The sequence below is a fragment of the Microcebus murinus genome, chromosome 25, assembly GCF_040939455.1.
Source record: "Microcebus murinus isolate Inina chromosome 25, M.murinus_Inina_mat1.0, whole genome shotgun sequence".
In the NCBI taxonomy this organism is placed as follows: Eukaryota; Metazoa; Chordata; class Mammalia; order Primates; family Cheirogaleidae; genus Microcebus; species Microcebus murinus.
Genome location: NC_134128.1, coordinates 25957743 through 25976704, shown reverse-complemented (window position 1 = coordinate 25976704; position 18962 = coordinate 25957743). Strand labels below are relative to the sequence as shown.

Here is an 18962-nt window from a genome sequence, read left to right as displayed (position 1 = left end):
AACTCCTAGGCTCAAGCAATCCTCCTGCCTCAGCCTCCCAAGCCGCTGGGACTATAGGCATACACTACCATGCTGGGCCAATTTTATCTCTATATATTTTTAGTTGGCCAATTAATTTCTTTCTATTTTTAGTAGAGACGTGGTCTCGCTCTTGCTCAGGCTGGTTTCGAACTCCTGGCCTTGAGCAATCCTCCCGCCTCAGCCTCCCAGAGTGCTAGGATTACAGGCGTGAGCCACTGCACCCAGCCAAGGCCTTTACTTTTTGGAAAATGTTACCTAAGCATGGGCTGTTACTGTTGACTGTTGACATACGTGGTGTTTTGTCTTGGAACATGCAGAATCATCCCAAGGGAGATGAAGCAATTTAGGGATTTGTAGCCTGTTACTTGGATGCACTTCAGTGCTTGGCAATGACTGGAAAGTGGTGTTCCGGGAGAGAAAAGAGCACTTTGGACCTCTAGACACTGTGAGGAAAATTGCAGGAATGGAAAGGATGGGGTGGGAGAAAATGAAAAAGACAGCTATTGAAAAAGTTCAGAGAAATTGAATATAAATTTAAACATTAGACATTTACACACCAGTTCATGATTTATGCTGTTAAGTGGAATTAAAATATAGGAGTAAGAGGCTACTATGAATATATCTGAAACCAAAATTGCTAGTTTTGCCTCTTTGTTGAAAAAAAAAAAAAAGTCCCTGTGATGGAGAGTAAGCAGCTTATAAGAAAACGAGACCTGGAGTGTCCTTCACCTGAATTATTAGCATACATATTTTCACATGATGCAAACCTGCTGAGTACTTGGTGATCTAAGAAGATGAATAATGACTTGGGACCCTTTGTGATATTTGAGGTAGTGTATAAATCACTCACCCTTCAGGAATTTATAATTAATTCTAGACAATCTTAAGCCCTGTCAGCTGTATCTGGCCTGTGTCTTTGCCTCAGTGGGATCACATCACGTCTCTGTTTACTTAACATCTAGTGTTCTGGCTCAGTTCTAGCCTTTTTCATTACTTTTTAAGAAAAATAGGTGAGAATCAATCTCTTTGAACTTTTTTTAAGAACATATTTTTGAAGAAAAACAAAAGACCAGAAGGGTGAGTAGGGAAGAAGTAAGAAATTCGTCAAGAAGCTCCTTCTGGACACACAGCACCGTCACAAGCTCTGCCACGTGGTGTCAGCCTTTAGACGACACTTTTACTATGCAGTAGATCACTTATCTGTGATTTGCCTAAACCGAACTTTCCATTCAGAACACACAAAAGCATTAGCCCAGTTGTTGCGTTCTCAGGGTGGGTCAGTACTGGGAAGAAGCGTTTTCTTTGCGTCGTTGCTGTTCATGTGTTCTGGCTCAGAGACCTCCCTCAGCCCTGTCCTTCCTGACCCTGATCCCTGGCACAGGCTGGGTGATGCCTCCTGCTCTTTGTCACGTATATGCCTTTTGTAGTTCCGCGAAGGCCAGAGACAGAGTACCCAGTGACCAGAAGAGCTTGCTTTAACATCAGTTCTCTTTGAAGAAAGTTGAGCCCAACATGCTCTATTGAAGATAGATTAGAGTTCTTCTTTTATTGTGTCTTAATCCATGCTCTGAAGCTATCTGAGAACATGATGGCTGAGATCCATTTGTGAGATGAAAGCCTGTTGATGAAAATGTATCAGGCAATAATAAAATGCAATGCCATTCTTGTTTTAAAGAAAAACTTAGCAAACTAGGACAGGAAAGATGTGTACCAAAATCCTGCGGTAAACATAATATTTATATTTATCAACTTATTCATAAAATATATCTATCAATAATCATCTCCACGTATCATGTTTAATGGTGAACCATTATAAGAATCCCATGCAAAATCTAAAATGAGACAAGGATATCCGCCGTTACTACCTATGGTGTCATTTTACTCGAAGTCCTAATCAGCGCAATAAGAAAAGGCAAGTTCAATAGACTTTATAGACAAACTTAAAAGTAAGCAAAATTGCCCAACATTTACCAGCAACCACCAGCCAGAAAATATTACATAAAATCCCTTTTTCAAAAGAAACAATAAATACAAAATATCTAGGAAAAATACAAAAGACATGAATTTTATGGATAAAAAAATATAAAACTTTAAGGACATAGAAGAAGATAAAAATAAATGAACAGATGTACCAAATTCATCAGTGGAAAGATTGTAATGATATTTGTTCTCCTCAAATTAATTATGAGATTTAATTATGTTCATGGATCTTGGCAAGCTAATTCTGAAGTTACTGTGGATGAGTACAGGACCAAGGAGAGCCACAGTGAGCCTGAAAAGAAAGCAAGGAACTGCCCGAGATTGGCAGGCTCATGTGGGAGAAAGCAGCGTTTGTATTTTACTGCTTTTTAAAAGTAAAAATAGTCTTTAGCTAATAAATGCACAAACAAAATTCAAAAGGGCATAATGTGGAAAAAATAAGTCGTTTTCTACCCTTGTTCCTTGAGCCCCTCTCTTAACAGTTTATGAAATGAATGGACCCCTAGAACTCTATCGTACGTCTACAATTGTGTGATATTTTTGAGAAATAATAGCATCTTATACCGTGGTCTTTTAAAAGCATAATATTCCTTAGTGCTTATATCATCTTAACACCTATGACACTGTTTCATTTCTTATAAAGACTATATAATATTCTCTGAAATAGTTATAACTTACTTAACCAGTCCCTTAAGATGTATGTTTTGGTTATTTCTAATCTTTTCCAGCTGCCAACAATGCTAAAATGAATTTCCTTCCTTATACATGTATTATTGTACATAACTGAAGTATTGCTATAGGATAAATTCCTATAAATAGAATTTGTGGGTCAGAGGGTGAGTACATTTCTGTTTTTGATAGATATTACCAAATTAGCCTCCACAGAGGCAATACGGACTCAACCCCAGCAGTGACGCCCAGCCTGTCCATGTAGTCATCCAACGCCCTGTGGATTGTTTGTGCATTTATGAATCTGACGGCACAAACTGTTACTTTGTGGTTCTTCTTAGTAGTAGTAGTGCTTTTTTATATATTAGGAATATGTAGAAATTAGTTCTTTTGTGATACATGTCACAAGTACATTTCCCAGCCTGTCATTTGTGTTTGGTTATTGTGTTTTTTTCCTATGTTGAAATCGCTGATTTTTTAAATATGTCAATATTGTTACATCACTTCTGGCTTTTATTTCATACTTTGAAGGTTTTTCCTCACACCATTGTGAGAAACACTTGGCAGTGTTTTCCTTCTAATACTTTGTGGAGTTTTGATATTTAAATCTAATCTATCTAGAATTTATTTACAGGTTCATACTAAGGTGGGGCTCCATCTTTCCTCCAGTCAGATAGTTTCTGTTTGTTCCCCTTTGGTGTCAGTAGCATTTCAGAATTTTCTTCATACAGATTCTATCATTTCTTCTATTTATTACCAAGGATTTTATTTTTCTTATTGCTATTTAAATAACTGAGGTTTGGTCTTCTTTTAAATCCCCTGTTTTTGGTTCTCATATATGAATGCTGTTAATTTTAGTAAATTAGTTTGCACTGGAGGAATTTATTGAATTGCTTAAAAATAGCATATCAGCTGATTTTCTTGGGATTTCTAGAGACAGGATTTGCAAATAATGATCATTTTAACTTTTTACCAACTTTTATACTTATTTCAACTACTTTAGTTATTACTTTTGCAGAGTGTTAGAGAAACGTTATAGCCATAGACAACTTTGAATAACCCTGATCAGGTTAAGGAAGTATTTACTCATTTCTGTTTTGTTAGGCACTGGGTATTGAATTTTACTAAATACCTTTTCAGTGTGTATAGAAATCTTTGTGATTTTTCACTGTTGATCTATTAATGGGGCAAATTACATTTTTAGATTTCTTGGCGTTACATCTTCCTTCAATTCTTAGAATTAAACACTTGGCTATGGTTTAGTTTGACATTTGAATTTACTAATGTTTATTAATTTATATTTAATATTAAACTATATTCAAAAATTTTATTTAGGATTTTTATATCAGTAAAAATATAGGACACTAGTTTTCTTTTTCTGTGCTATTTTGTGGGGCTTTCTTACCATTCTGTGCTAGATTCTTTGCTTTCCTATTACTGTGCACTGGAAGAGTTTAAGTCATGCTGGGGGTTATCTGTCACTGTAAGTTTGATAGAGTTACCTTATGAATATATCCCTAGCTGATATTTTTCTGGGCAAGCTCTTTGCCAACTTCCTCTAATTATTTCTTTACAAATTGGTCTTTTTAAGTATTCTGTTTTGTTCTATGGCCAAGTTTTGGTCATTTATATTTTCTTACAAAATCGTAGTGTTTATTGTATATTTTTGTGCAGAACTGAACAAAGTAGTGGCTTATGACTATTTTAATTTCCATTTTACATGTAGCTTTTTCCTTGTAGACATTTCTTTCTTTGTATGTTTGGGCTTTGTGTCTCCACTGTTGATTAGATTAGGCAATGGTACCTCTCTTTTGTTTTTTCTTAAGATGGAGCTCCTGCGCTAATACTGTTCTATAATTTTTGTTTTTTCATAGCATTACTTTAGCTTTTTCTTTATCGTTTTCAGATCTTTTGCAATTTTTAGGTAACTTTTTTGACTCAATGATTATTATATTTTTGTGGACTGAGAAGTGAATTGAAATCTCATAATTCTGCAGTTCATTCAATGTTTCCTTTATTATAGTTTTTGTATCGTAGCTGTGCTCTGCTTGTCCTTTTGTAAATGATTTTCGCCCTGGATTCCAAACCCTATACACTGCAGTCTCGATCCCTGCTCTATTTGGACTGCATCTTGCGATGTGCCTTCTTCGCCCATTCGTTTTCAGTCTTCTGAATAATGCTTTTATTTTTTTAGTTGTGGAGTTTAGCCAGTTTATATGTATTAAAAAGACAAAGGTATTTGGTTTGGGTCCTCTCATCATATATAACATGCTTCATGTTTTCACTGTTTTGTTTTTACGTTTCGCTGCATAGTGTGTTTGTATGAGTTTTTGCAGGGAACATAGAAGCGTTTCTGTGCCGAGGGTAACATTTATTGATTACAATAGCCCACTTGACGGGAGTAATTGGCTCTGCACTGTGGACAGTGAGGGACCAGCACGTGCTCCCTTTCACCTGTGTCCTGCCCCGCTCTCCAAACCGCAGTTCTGGTTAGTCTTGACCTTTGCATGTCAAAATACATGTATACCTCTACTGCAAGATTTGTCACTTGTCACATCATACACAGATACTTGCATACATATATGTATCAGTATTGAGGTTTGCTTGGAGGGGAATGGAAAGTGGCACACATTGAACTTTATAACATTTTATTTCGTTGAAAAACAAAAGAAAGATAAAGCAAATTTGCCAAATACTAGCATGAGTTAAATATAATTGGTGAATACGAGGGAATCTGGATATTACTGTTCTCTGTGGTCCAGGGTATGTTTGAAATATTTCATGTTTTTATTTAAAAAATACCATGTAACTATAAATCAGGGAACACTGGTTGTGTTCCAGTGACTCAGTCCCAAGTATATTTTGTTGGGAAAAATGACGCTTTTGCCTTATTGTTCACAATGTGCATCTGTGTTTTCCTTGTATGTTGACAGCCTCTCATGTAGTTCCTGTATTTTCTCTGGTATCATTTCCTAAGTGTTGGGTAAAAGTATTACAAAATACGATTGTTGTTCTAAAGCCTTATGGTTGAAGATTTTAAAATTCTAAATTGAGAATCTGTAGGGTGGGAGTGAGTGGTAATTACTCCAGAGACTAAAACTAAGTGGGATGTTTGATTGAAATCTGTTAAGTGATTTATATTTGCTGATTTGGGACCATTTTGAACAAATATTGCTCTACACATACAGAATAGAATTTAGGTTTAAGTAGCACGATAATTGGAGGAGTGAGTATTCAGGACTCTCACTTGCTCTTTCTCTCTTCCTTCTTTCTTTCAACACAGCTGAGAAATACAAGATGTAATAAAAGAGAAACAAATCACCTCCACTTTCTTATTTTTATTACTTTTTAGTTTTCAGTACTAAAGGATTTTTAAATCTTTTTTTCTCCTCTGTGTTCAGGTATATGTCTCGAGTCCACGGCATGCATCCAAAAGAGACCACCCGTCAGCTGAGTTTAGCTGTGAAAGATGGTCTTATTGTTGAAACTCTAACAGTGGGCTGCAAAGGCTCAAAAGCTGGCATTGAACAGGAAGGATATTGGTTGCCAGGAGATGAGATCGTAAGTATATTTTATTATATTTAGAGATGTAAGCTTTCAATTTTTGAACATTATTTAGATACAACCTGTGGAGATTCATTTTCAGAAATTTAATAATATTTCATTTTAAGATTTTTATCAGCATTAAGGCTCTACATTGGTAGTACGGATATTTTCCTTCCTGATTCTTAAGAGATAACTCACTTTTATAAAGATCCTGCTTTTTCTGTCTGTGTTACCTAGAATATAGAAAATGAAACAAAACAAACAAAAGCCCTTTCAGTGTACACAGGCTTAATGGCATTCCCAAGTGTTCTCTTCAGTAAATATTAGCAACAGAAGTTTTAGTGCAGGCTAACACGGATGCTCAGGCGGAGTAAGGGCTGTGCTGTCTTAGGGAGCCGGTGTCACTTCAGGGGTGGTGGCATCAGAGCCCAGAGCCAGGCTTCGCTGGGAGTTCTGTGGCAGGCACAAAGTTTCCAGACGTTAGACCCCCTGGCCATTGTCCTCATCAACTAGTGACTATTGCAGGTTTTGTGTACTGGAGCAGAAATCAAATAGAAAATTAATTCTCTTTGTATTTTTAACTAGTTCTTATTTTGACTCCTCTTTTCAGTGATGATATTTTAATCCTCCGTTTCCTCTCTGTATATAACTTTATACTCAGAGGCACATATGGAAGTACATTTTTTGGTTACACAAAGATTGATTTCATGTGTAATATTTCTATCTTTCTACTTTATTTTCTTTGGTGTTTCTAATACTGTGCTTAGAAATATCATTATCGATAGATGATTGTATACTCAATCCAGATAACATGAAATTTATAATCATGAAACACTTGGAAACTTACAGATTTAATATAGAAAATTATACTGATAATTTCTGAGATTTACATAGTAATTAGCTAATATTTAGTACAACTTAATCCATAAGATTTTGGTTGGGGAATTATGTGTATATTTTTTCATGACAATGATTTTATGGCCGGGCACAGAGGCTCACGCCTGTAATCCTTGCACTCTTGGAGGCCAAGGCGGGCAGATCACTCAGGGTCAGGAGTTCGAAATTAGCCTGAGCAAGACTGAGACCCCGGCTCTACTAAAAATAGAAAGAAATTAATTGGCCAACTAAAAAATATATATATAGAAAAAATGAGCCGGGCATGGTGGCGCATGCCTGTAGTCCCAGCTACTCGGGAGGCTGAGGCAGAAGGATGGTTTGAGCCCAGGAGTTTCAGGTTGCTGTGAGCTAGGCTGATGCCACGGCACTCTAGCCTGAGCAACACAGTGAGACTCTGTCTCAAAAAAAAAAACAAAAAACAAAGAGGCTGGGTGCGGTGGCTCACGCCGTAATCCTAGCACTCTGGGAGGCCGAGGCGGGCGGATTGCTCGAGGTCAGGAGTTAGAAACCAGCCTGAGCAAGAGCGAGACCCCGTCTCTACTATATAAATAGAAAGAAATTAATTGGCCAACTAATATATATAGAAAAAAAAAATTAGCCGGGCATGGTGGCGCATGCCTGTAGTCCCAGGTACTCGGGAGGCCGAGGCAGAAGGATTGCTTGAGCCCAGGAGTTTGAGGTTGCTGTGAGCTAGGCTGACGCCACGGCACTCACTCTAGCCTGGGTAACAAAGCGAGATTCTGTAAAAAAAAAAAAAAAAAAAAAGAAAATGATTTTATTATTTCTTTTATTACATTTGTGCCTTTCCATATGCTTTCTTTCTCCTCAAGTTGAGGTTTTCTTGTTCAGTTTAATTCAACAGGCAGTTAGTGAGCTTATTATGTGTTCACCAATAATATATTAGGTCTTATATTCTAGTTTTTATTTTTACATGTTCTTATTGCATATATTTATAGAATCATCTTTTTCTCCCCCCTCCCCAGATGAAATCTTAAATGTAAATCAAACAAACAGTATACAGGTTTAATTCTGATTGATTCTAGTGAATAAGAATTCACATTTTCATGCTAAATATGGATGTATAATCTAAGCACAACTGAATATATCAAAATTGTGCCTAGTTTATAATTTAATACGTGAATATTAAAAACTCAAAGGTAATATAGTGTATTAGAAAGAGGGAAGGCTACAATGAACAGGTTTCATTATTGACCTGTGATTCTTTCCTCAACTGTCATCCAGACATTAGCATCTATTTCATTTGATTGTCTAAAGAATTAAATGGAATTATCTATATAAAGCATATAACTTTGTATTCAAAGCAAGTTTTTGGCCAGTGAATAAATATGCTTAAAACAAGAAATGCCTGTATACAGTACAGCAAAAGTACATAAACTTTTTACTAAGCATACAAGCAAAAATTCTTATTGGGGTCTTTTTACTTTTCAACTGGTATCAAAAGACGAGAGGTTTTCTGCCAGCACACTGGCTCTTTATTGTAGGCGCTACTAGCGTAAAGAGGCGATCACGTGTGAATTTCACGACCTTGGCTGGGGCACCGCCCGGCTGCAGTTTTCACACCTTGATAACCCTCAGAGGACTGTGACTAACTGCGCCTCAGTGGGCCCAGCACAGACGTCTCTGCCGGGCCCAGCACAGGCGTCTCTGCCGGGCCCAGCACAGGCGTCTCTGCCAGGCCAGCCCTGCGCACGTGTGTCGACAACTCGGCCAGTGCATGCAGGCTGCTGCACACAGTGGTGCCGCACGTGTGCGCACTCGCGCCGTGGGAAGCACCATGCATGCCACAGACGCCACACGCTTCCCTGTTTATCCGGGAGTCGCCATGGGTGGTGGTGAGGTGCTCTGATCACATCCGTGTGTGGCAAGAGTGGGAGGGCCACCTTTCCCGAGTTGCACAGAGGTGTTCTGTGGCCGGCGGCTGCCCACACGCCAGCATTGGGGGCTGGCGCCCTGCTTTGTGGCTCACTGCCTGTGTCTCGCATGAGCCACTTTGATGCCTCTAAGAACTCAGTTCTCTGAACTGAAAGATGTGTGTTGTTACTCATCTTGGCTTTCTGACTCAGTATCGAGAAAGGGAAAGGTCAAGGAGATACATATGGCCTTGGGAAGGGAAGGTGTAGGGTGTTTCTGGCTACATGTTTTTAAACATTTAATTCAAAGTTACAAAAGGTCTTTATTTAAGCAGTTCTGTCATTTAAAAAAATGGATAGTAAAACTCTTCTTCTTTTCCTTTGATGACCTCTAAAAATAGTAGTTGCAAGGCCGGGCGTGGTGGCTCACACCTGCAATCCCAGCACTTTGGGAGACCAAGGCAGCGGGAGGGTCACTTGAGGCCAGGAGTTTGAGACTAGCCTGGGCAACATAGCGAGACCCTGTCTCTTTAAAAAAAAAAAAAAGTAGATGAAGTAATCTACCAACAAATTCAACCAATTTTTAAAGTGACAAACTTGCTGAACCTGGGAAATACTCTTGTACATTCCCTGTAGTCATCTTATACTTGCAGATTGGGATGTCAGTACCATTCACTTGTAGGGTCCAAACATAATAATTAACTTAAAGGTGGTTTTCAGAGCTTTTGAAGTTATACTGGTAAAGGGCCATTAGACCAGGGCAGAGCGTGAAACTTTCTGATTTCTGATCATTCAGTGTTTTGTTATATCAAAACCTTTTTCTTTTGATTTTTGATTTTTTAAAGAAAATGCTACATGTTCTCATGGGCTCATGATTGCTTCATCAACTGATTGTTTTATGGAAGTGTACACAGCTAGCTGCCTTTAATCCAAGCTTCTTCACAGTATTTCACCCCCTTATTCTGACGACTTGAGAAGTATATTTCTTAGGTAGAATTTTACCATTTTCTGGGCTAAGTTATGTTTGGTGTTTAGTAGCTATCTTTGTAATAAATACAGATTAATCCCTTAAACTCTTAACTAATGAGGTACTCACTAAAGTTGGGAAGGTCTTACCAAAGTACCTATTGTGACAGGGTAAGGCAGGTAACATTCAGTTATGGATCATTTGCATATAAAGCATATCAGGTATTTATTTTGAAACGGAGGCAGTTAACGTTACTTACGTGGTTACTTCCGACTTTCTTCATGGTCCCAGCACAAAGCCACACTATCATTTGACAGATACTTTTGATCTGAAATTAAATAGTCTGGTCACACGTGTTGAGGATAACTTTAAAAATATATTTTAAAAAACCAGGAGGTTTGCTTTAAAATGACTTCTTCCTTTACTTACTTGCCAAATTTGGACTCAGGGCCTCATTTCTTCTTTCGTAGTTAATGTCAATGAGTTTAGGAGCCACAGCTTGCTTTTTCGGTTAGAGCCCTTCCCTGGTTTGCTTTGCTGCTTATGATTCGAGAGTGACTGGAGCAGGGACAGGGCCGCGAGTTCCTTCTTTCCACGCGCTCCCCGGGCACTGCCTACAAGCAGGGCCTCGTGCTCCTTTGAAATAGGCCTGGGAGGCATCTTTTTAAATGCGAAAAGGTAGGGTAAATTCTGGGTTTTTTGCTTTTTCTCACTTAGAGTTTTTGACACCTATTAAAAAGCATAATGAATGACAATACATATTTTGTGGTTACTTGAAGGACTCACATACTATATTGGGGTAAATGGACTTAAATCTCAGTTTACAGTGGGGCGAGACTGGCACTTTTTTCCTTTCATCATCTGTTCCTCCCAACTCAAAATAATCAGTCTAAAAGAAGGTTGGGGCTGTATTTCTCTTGAAATTTAGCTTTGCTCACATCTTTAGGATAAGAGATAGGATCGGAATTTACAACCTTATTCTTCCCGCACCTCAGCAGCCCAGGCGAGAGGTGTTTCCCTGCTTTGTTTTGAGAGCAGCACTGTCATAAACACAGCGTGGAACGTTAAGAGTTTTTTTAATTTTAGGTCTTTCCATTTTTCTTGTTATAATAGCAGTTGTCATAAATTAATCAATCATATGATTTTAAATACCCTTAGTGAAAAATTTGATGCTAGAAATCAATTATACTATGGCTCTATGTGCATTTAAAGGATAATGTACTTATACTTGGAAATTCTTGCTTTGGTATAGAATTTCTATTTTATTCAGTAGAATATTTTTGGGTCATCTATCCCATTATGCTCTTTTTGGTTTATATTGATGTGTGTGTGTTTTCTTTTTTTCCTTTTCCTTCTGTCTGAATTCTGTTTTACTGAGCGATGTTAGTTATAATGTTTTTGTTTAAAAAGTAAATATTTAAAATTACTATATGTAACCATCAAATTCTTAGCTCCTAATGATTAAGTGAATTTCTAATAGAATTAAACTAAGCCTAAAACTGTAGAGAATTAATTTTATATCTAGATTAAAATGCCATCTCAAACGCATATGCTTGGTAGTGTAATGTTTATCAGCTTCTTAAGTAGAAATAGGAAATGGCCTTAAAATTTAAAATTGCTTTTTTGATGAAGGTGTATTATAATTTGGAGCCCTTATTCTTCCACACGCCTACCCTGTTACGTGACTGTGGTTCAGTTTCGTCTCTAAGTCAGCGTTAACATTTCTTGCCCTGTCCAGCTCACAGAAATGTGAAAGTCAGATGTAGTAATGAGTTTTGAAGGGTCTGGAAAAGAAATGTGCACACATCATAATTATAAGCCTGCTGTGTCGTTTTATGACTTGGCCAGTCCTGTTCTGTGCACTCAGTAGACAGTCGTAGCAATGTCAGTGAACACTTCCTGAGTGCTCACACTGTGCCAGGCACCCTCTAAGGATGGTATACACGTTGCTTCATTTGATTCTTAGAAAACTCTCTAGATTAGGTGCTGTACCTAATAGCACCTTTCTTCATTTTACAGATAGAAAGTGGCACATACAGAGGCTAAGCATTCTGCCTGAGATTATACAGGCGTGAGCTCTGGGGCCAGGATTCAAACCAGTCTGGCTCTGGAGCCCTAACCAAATGCCATATGGATGAGAGAGACTCAGGTTCCTACGAGGGTGTGAGGGCAGCCTGCACGAATTGCATACCATGGGAGTTACTGAGCTCACCACACTCACATTCATTCTGATTTTTAAAGAATCCAGTACGAACCAGTTTTAAGTCAATAAGATATACATTCATGTCTTATGCAAACTTACAATGGTACCACATTTGTTTATTAGTAAAATATTTTTCTAATATTTTACTGTGATGTTAACATCATCATGGGTTTCATGACACGCGAATTCCTGGAGAGAGATTTTCTCTGTGTCCACTTGTAGCTTTCATGTTAGTGTGAAAAGTAACACGTTTGCATGCTGCTGTCTTTTCATTAATGATTGACTAGCACATTGATAGGTTATCAGCTAATATCATCTGCAAAACAGTATAAGCCAAATAGGAAATAATAAACAGTTTGACCATGTTATGAAATCCCTTTATCCCTGTATATTGCCTGATACTGAGCAAAATAACAGTAGAGAGACCAAGATCACTTCGCTTTTATTTCGAAAGGCCTGCAGTATCAGCCTTTCTCCAGGACAGCAACCCCAAACCAGGTGAACCAGTTGTGCACTGTGTTACTCTGCTTTAATTCTGCTTTTTGGTATTATAGTTGTATCTTAGCTTAGGCCTAGCTAACTCTTGCTAGAATTGTTTGTTGAAACCATCCCATCTTTACATTGCTTCTAGCTTTGAATTTTGTGCTAGTAGGTTTGCTTTTTAAAAGCGTCCTTGTTTTGAAGTGGCATTCCACACGTGCTGTCACTCAGGCCGTGCATCTAGTGTTGGTGACAACTGGTGGGGCCAGTGAAAATGCAGACCCAGCTATGGCATGGTTGAGTGCGAGCCAAGAGCACCACGCAAATGATTCTTATTTGCTAAAAAGACAAGTTACAGGCAACTTGGCCTATAATAAGCATTGCTGTATCATTTATACCTCAGAAAAGTGTTTCCCGGAGTCAGAGTCTGATAACTTTTGAACTGGACTTTGGCATGTTTTGAGTGTTCTGAAGACTGCTGCCAGGAGTGACAGGCGGGCAGCAGGGCCTTCTCCAGCCACGCCTCCTCTCGTGGCGGAGAGTGGAGTCAGCAACACGCTCTTAGCAAACATATCCTGACGTTTCTCTGCTTTTACTGCATTTGAATTGTGCTTGCATTTCCATAATTGCTGTGAAAAATTAGGTCAAGAATTATACACCCTATTGAAGAAAGATCCATTTTCATCTTCGTTTCATGGTGGAGGGGAAAGAGTAGGGGTGGGAGGGAGTGATGCAGGGGCTGGGGCTGTGGCAGAATATGCCCTGACTCCCTCTCTTAGCCAGCCCAGCGACCACCGTTTCGCCCATCACGTGAAGACAGGCCCACGTAAAGCATCCACAGGGCGAGAGATGGCAGTTTCTGTTGTTAATATTGAGTCAGACGTAAGCCACTGAAACCCTTCAAGATGTTTTTGAACAGCTATGAGGAAATATTCTCAAGTACTTTGTTTTAAATTTGGAAGGAGTTCTGTTAACTAAAAGTCGAGCAGGATACCTTATCTCCACTGAAACCTACTTTATCAATGGTTTTTGATACAATAATTGATGAAGTGTCTAAAATGCAACCTTAATGTGAACCATCTGAAATGGGTATACCAGCGAGTGTTGTTTTAATTCAGCCAAGCACCACACACGTCTTTGTGATGCTCTGGGTCAGACTTCGTGGATAGATCTTTTTCCTACCACGCACAGTCAGGGTTTTGTGTAAAATCAGTATTTTGTGATTTCAGTGCAACTGAAATTATTCCACCAAAGTGAGTTTGCAGAATATATCCCTGGACAGGAAAGAACTAAAAATGGTCATGCCTTCTTTATTATTTTAGTCAATAAAGACGTTTTTGCAGGATTTACTACTGCACTCTAGGCATGACTCTGGTTGTGGGCTAGAAGACGCGAATTTTGGGACATTAGTAAATCTTTCTTTTGGAGGAGTAGGCAGTGGCATTCAGATACGGTCCAGCAGTGAGGAGCAACATCAGAGAACACACGCAGGCTGCTCAGCCCCGGAGGCAGTGTAGACGGTGGTTTGTGGACAGAGAATGGCGGCAGAACCCCAGCTTGGGATGGCAGGGTCCCCAGTGGAAGGGCTTGATCATACTGGCTGTGGGTTTTGCCGTTATTCATGTGGTTACCGCATGTACAAGAGGAGGTTGAGAGCTAGCCCGTCACTCTTAACGTAAGTATTTATAATCAAAGCTAAGAGTGATATTTATGACGAACTCCAAACTAGGAGACCCTCTACAGTCTCCCGTCCATGTGTAGACGGCATCAGCTGAGCAGAACGGGCCAGATGAGCGTCGTGGGGAACCCTGCGCGCTGCGGTCACGTCCTTTTATTTCTAGGAACAGTCACAATCGGGAGTCTGCTTCCTTTTTTTCTTTCTATGATAATCTCCCTTGGATAATGCGATTAATCCTTTAGTTTCAAGTTTTCAATTTATTTTTCAAATTCAACAGACACTGAAAATTTGACAACCTATCAGAACATGAGCATTTTGATTAGTGGTTATTTTTAATGAAGCACCCAGTGTCATGGACGAGAAGATAACAGTAGTGAGCGTTACTATTTATTACTATTTTCTCTGTTCTCACAGTTTAGTATGTTTTTTTTTTTTTTTTAAAGCAGAACAAAAGAAAGGTTTGTTTACTTGGAATGCTAAGCTCTAGGTTGGTTTGGAGTACTGAGTTCACTAAAGAAATTATTCCTTAGATTATATGTAAAAATGAAAGATGCTAGAAATGGGATTGGCTTTGGACTTAATTCATTTTGGACTGGTTTTGCTATCAGATTGCCTTAAGATATTTCTGGATATTAATATGTTCAGGAGAGATTTTAAAATTTAAAGAAGTAAATTTTTAGGTTATTTTCCCTCTTGTTTTTAACACAGTAAATGTCTGAAATTGTTTATAATGCCTAACTTGGGGACTTGAGTTTCAATTTTGTTCTTAGTCATTGCAGATACTGACAAAATGTCATACAAAATTATTTTGTATTTTTTGTAGGACTGGGAAACAGAAAATCATGACTGGTATTGTTTTGAATGCCATTTGCCTGGAGAGGTGTTGATATGTGACCTGTGTTTTCGTGTGTATCATTCCAAGTGTTTGTCTGATGAGTTCAGGCTTAGAGACAGCAGTAGTCCCTGGCAGTGCCCAGTGTGCAGGGTGAGTACCTACGAGCTTTCCTGTGCTGGGTCGAGGGTTGGAATGACTCAATAGACTCGCAAGGACGTCCCAGGTGGTCTGGCCAGGCGAAGGGATGGAGGGTGGGGGCTGTCTTTCTGGAACGGCGATGCCATCTTCAGGGTGGGGCTTTGGAGAGCTGTGACCACACGAAAGTATCTCCCCGTTACACCTGCCTCTGGCCGGTGCGGCCATCCGCCCCACAGCCTTTGGAGCCGGAAGCACTCCGCACCGACAGCCGTTCACCAAGCACTTTACGATGAGCTGCACGGTTCACGCTGCTCACAAAACACAGCTAGCGAGAGGCACGTTGTTGGACGCTTTCTTTATCTACTTCCCATTTTATACCCATGTCACATTGCCTTATTTTTGTCATATCGTGAGTTAGTTTGTTTTATGCTTATATTTTATTTGGAGGATGGAGGGATGAGGCAGTTGTGTATAAAGAATCCTAATTATTTAAACAAAATGAAATTGCTGTTAGGTAAAAATAAGTAATCTCCACAATTATTTTAATTCATTTTCCCCATTGAAGAATATCCATGCTATGATTGTTGGTTGCAGAATGTAGAATGTCTGTGTATACGAGTGATGTGTGATGACTAAATACTGCATTACATATGGCACCGATAAGTAAGGAGTTATTGCAACCTCCTTTATTTTATGCTTGCTATTATTACAGTATTTATTTGTAATCATGCAAATAGTATGGGTTCCTGAGTTCAGTTTGCAAATATATTTTATAATACTTGAATAATTTAAGTGTTCCTTTACTCTTCCAAAAAAAGTTTTGTTTTCATAATTTTCCCCCTTGTGACATTAGTCAAAATCTTCCTGCCAGCATGATGAGCAAACTACTGTGTTTCCCCGAAAATAAGACCTACCCATAAAATAAGCCCCAGCAGGATTTCTAAGCATTTGCGCAATATAAGCCCCACCCAGAAAAGAAGCCCTAGTGACGGGCGTGGCTGCGCAGCGCGTCTGCACAACCCCTGCATGCCGTCGCGGAGCGGGAAAGAACACGAGCAGCCCTTCTCCTCTGCCCCGTACGACAGCTGCTGTCCCAGAGGTGACCAGAAAGGTCCGGGCCATCCTGTGCGTGCTGCAAGCTGAGGCTTTGAGTGGAAAATAACACATCCCCTGAAAATAAGCCCTAGGGTGTCTTCTTGAGGAAAAATAAGACCGTGTCTTATTTTCGGGCAAACACAGTACAGTGTACGTGCCTGTCTTCCCTTAGTGACTGTGGTTCTGTGGTGCTCAGTGTGCTTAGCCTCCCCAACGCTGCTGTGCGTGCTCGCCGCAGACGAAAGCCGTCGGCAGCACTAGGGAAATGTTCAGTGACGACCTACCAGCCACATGGCCAATGCTGATAAGTGATGACAGACCCGAGTCTGACCGTATCAGCGTCCAGGCTCAAGTCACAGCCCTCCTCTTTGAGGTCTGCAGAATGTAGCTCTCTGCAGAAAATCAGCGCACACGAGGCTCCGTGTAGTCACAGCTGTGAGCAGAGGAGAGGCATTGATGTTCACATTTTATTCTCTCGTGGATTTGGAGTGTACACTTTAACACTCCGTCTGCCATGCAGGTTGTATTTGACTCACGCTGGTTTTGAGCCTGGGGCCTCGTGAAGTATATATAACTCAGTCATTCAGCATATCTCAGAAAACCATAAGAAATAATAAGTTTTTCATTAAGTTAGAAAGGATCATTTTGTTTTTGTAGTTTTTATTCTATTTTCTTATTAAAATACTGTGGCCCCAAGGAAATAAATTTTTTTCTAGTGTGGCAATGTGTTAAAAACAAACATATATCTCCTGTTTCCTAGTAAAAAATTTACGTTAGGGAAAGTAGAGAATTGATGAGCTCTTAACCACTTCGGTGCGGCGCTTACGGCCGCGCCACCTCGCCCACAGCCGGCACTCACGGTCCGCACGGCGGTCTGTGCTGTGCATTGACGACGGGTCCGTTTTGCTCTTGTGCGATGAGGAAAGCTTGAAAGCCCTGAAAGCCCTGAAAGCTCGTTTCACTTTACAGGCAGCTTTACTTGTAATGTAAATCAGAACAGGTAACATATGTTTTTGTTACGTTATATTTAAATGTTCACAATTTTATTTTGATAAATGAAAAATTAGAAAAGTCACATCACGGCTGTCGGCTACAGTCGCCGTGCGCGTCCATCTGTGGCTGTCGGCTACAGTAGACGATGGCACCGAAGTGGTTAAGAACGAGCACTAAGGCGCAAATATACAAGAGAGAGAAAGACTGGTCAGTGAGCCTCATGATGTGGACGCAGGAACCGGGGAATGCCGTTCTGAGTGCATCTGATCTTTACAGTCATGGCTCTTTTGTATTCAATATTTAGTTCTTATTTTCATAGTAGAGAATTTAGACAAAAACACTGGGACTTTTGAGGACAGGTTAACCCTTTGCACTCGGATGTCAAGTGTGACTCGACACAGTTAGTAGAAATTATAGAGATTAAAATTACTCTTTGAATGTATCAATAATTTGAAATATTAAAAAATCCAAGTAAATAAGTTTGTATGAAAAGAAACTCCAGTTTTTTATTCTGCCGCACTTTGTAAAATCTGGGGTATATAAAAAATTAAATCCCGAGTAGAATAAAGGAATCGAGAAAAAAGCAAGTGAGTGCAAAGGGTTAAACTTCGTTGTAAATGTTTTACATTTCTTATATAAGAATGGAAATTGAACAGTTATACCTTTGAAGAAAATGTGTGATGCTGCTTCCACTAGAATTCACTACCAATTTGTTGCACTATGTTTTCTATATGTGTTTGCCGTACTGTTTACTGATTAGATGAAAAAATTTTAAAGTTGCACAGTGTTATTGGCTCACACAGAAACATGATTGCCCTATCCTGTTCTTTTCTTGTCTTCGGCTTTTTGCCTTTGTCAAGCTAGATATTTTTACACTGTGATATAATTATGCTTATTGAAATGATGCTATAAGTCTATACAAAATCTTGCATTATGCATTTATTTTATAGCCTGTGAGCTACTCCCTGGTAAGGCTCAGAAAGCCTGTTTCTTAGGTTGAGGATAGAAATTTTATCTTGAGCTTTAAAATTTCCAAAGAAATTGTTATTTCTTAGATCCATTCTGTTGTTTTATAGTTATTAATATATTCAAGAAAAAATAAGTGCTACCAAGTCCTTTCCTGGGAGAGGGGTAATAATAACCTTGAAATTCTAATGGAATTTTAAATATCTTTAAGGTGAAGCTTTAAGGTTGATTTGTTTCTTTAAAACAAAGTTTCAAAACTTTGAATAAAGTGTTAATTATCTAAGAAGAGAGATTGGCCAGATTTAAATATTATTGGACTAAGAGAACTAAGTCTATAGACAGAAACTCAAAAACTATGGTTCCAAATCAGAATAACTTTCTACTCTGTTTTCTTTTTAATATTTGGAAAAAATATAGATTAATTAGCTATACTGATAAGGAACTTTGAAGATAAAATGCCACAGCCAAATTTAAATAAAGGTAAGAATAATCAATGGAAGCCAACTATTATTACCTAAAATCGAAGATTAAGCCTCTTCCTAATATTCTGTAGTGATCAGACAACATACACCCTATGTCCCTTAAAATGCTAAAAAAAATCACTGAGAATAGGTTTTCTGTCC

General features: G+C 38.9%; 1 protein-coding gene across 8 annotated transcripts in view; it reads left to right on the top strand.

Moving 5' to 3' along the window:
• The window catches only part of ZMYND11 (zinc finger MYND-type containing 11), an 84364-nt gene that overhangs the window by 37924 nt on the left and 27478 nt on the right, over positions 1-18962 (top strand). For 6 of the 8 annotated variants that reach the window (XM_075997487.1, XM_075997488.1, XM_075997486.1 and 3 more), the window contains exons 3-4: positions 6072-6231; positions 15136-15297. In XM_075997487.1, the coding sequence (XP_075853602.1) occupies positions 6072-6231; positions 15136-15297 (322 nt within the window). The remainder of the gene's footprint in view (positions 1-6071; positions 6232-15135; positions 15298-18962) is intronic. The other 2 variants (XM_075997490.1, XM_075997489.1) reach the window with 1 other exon arrangement.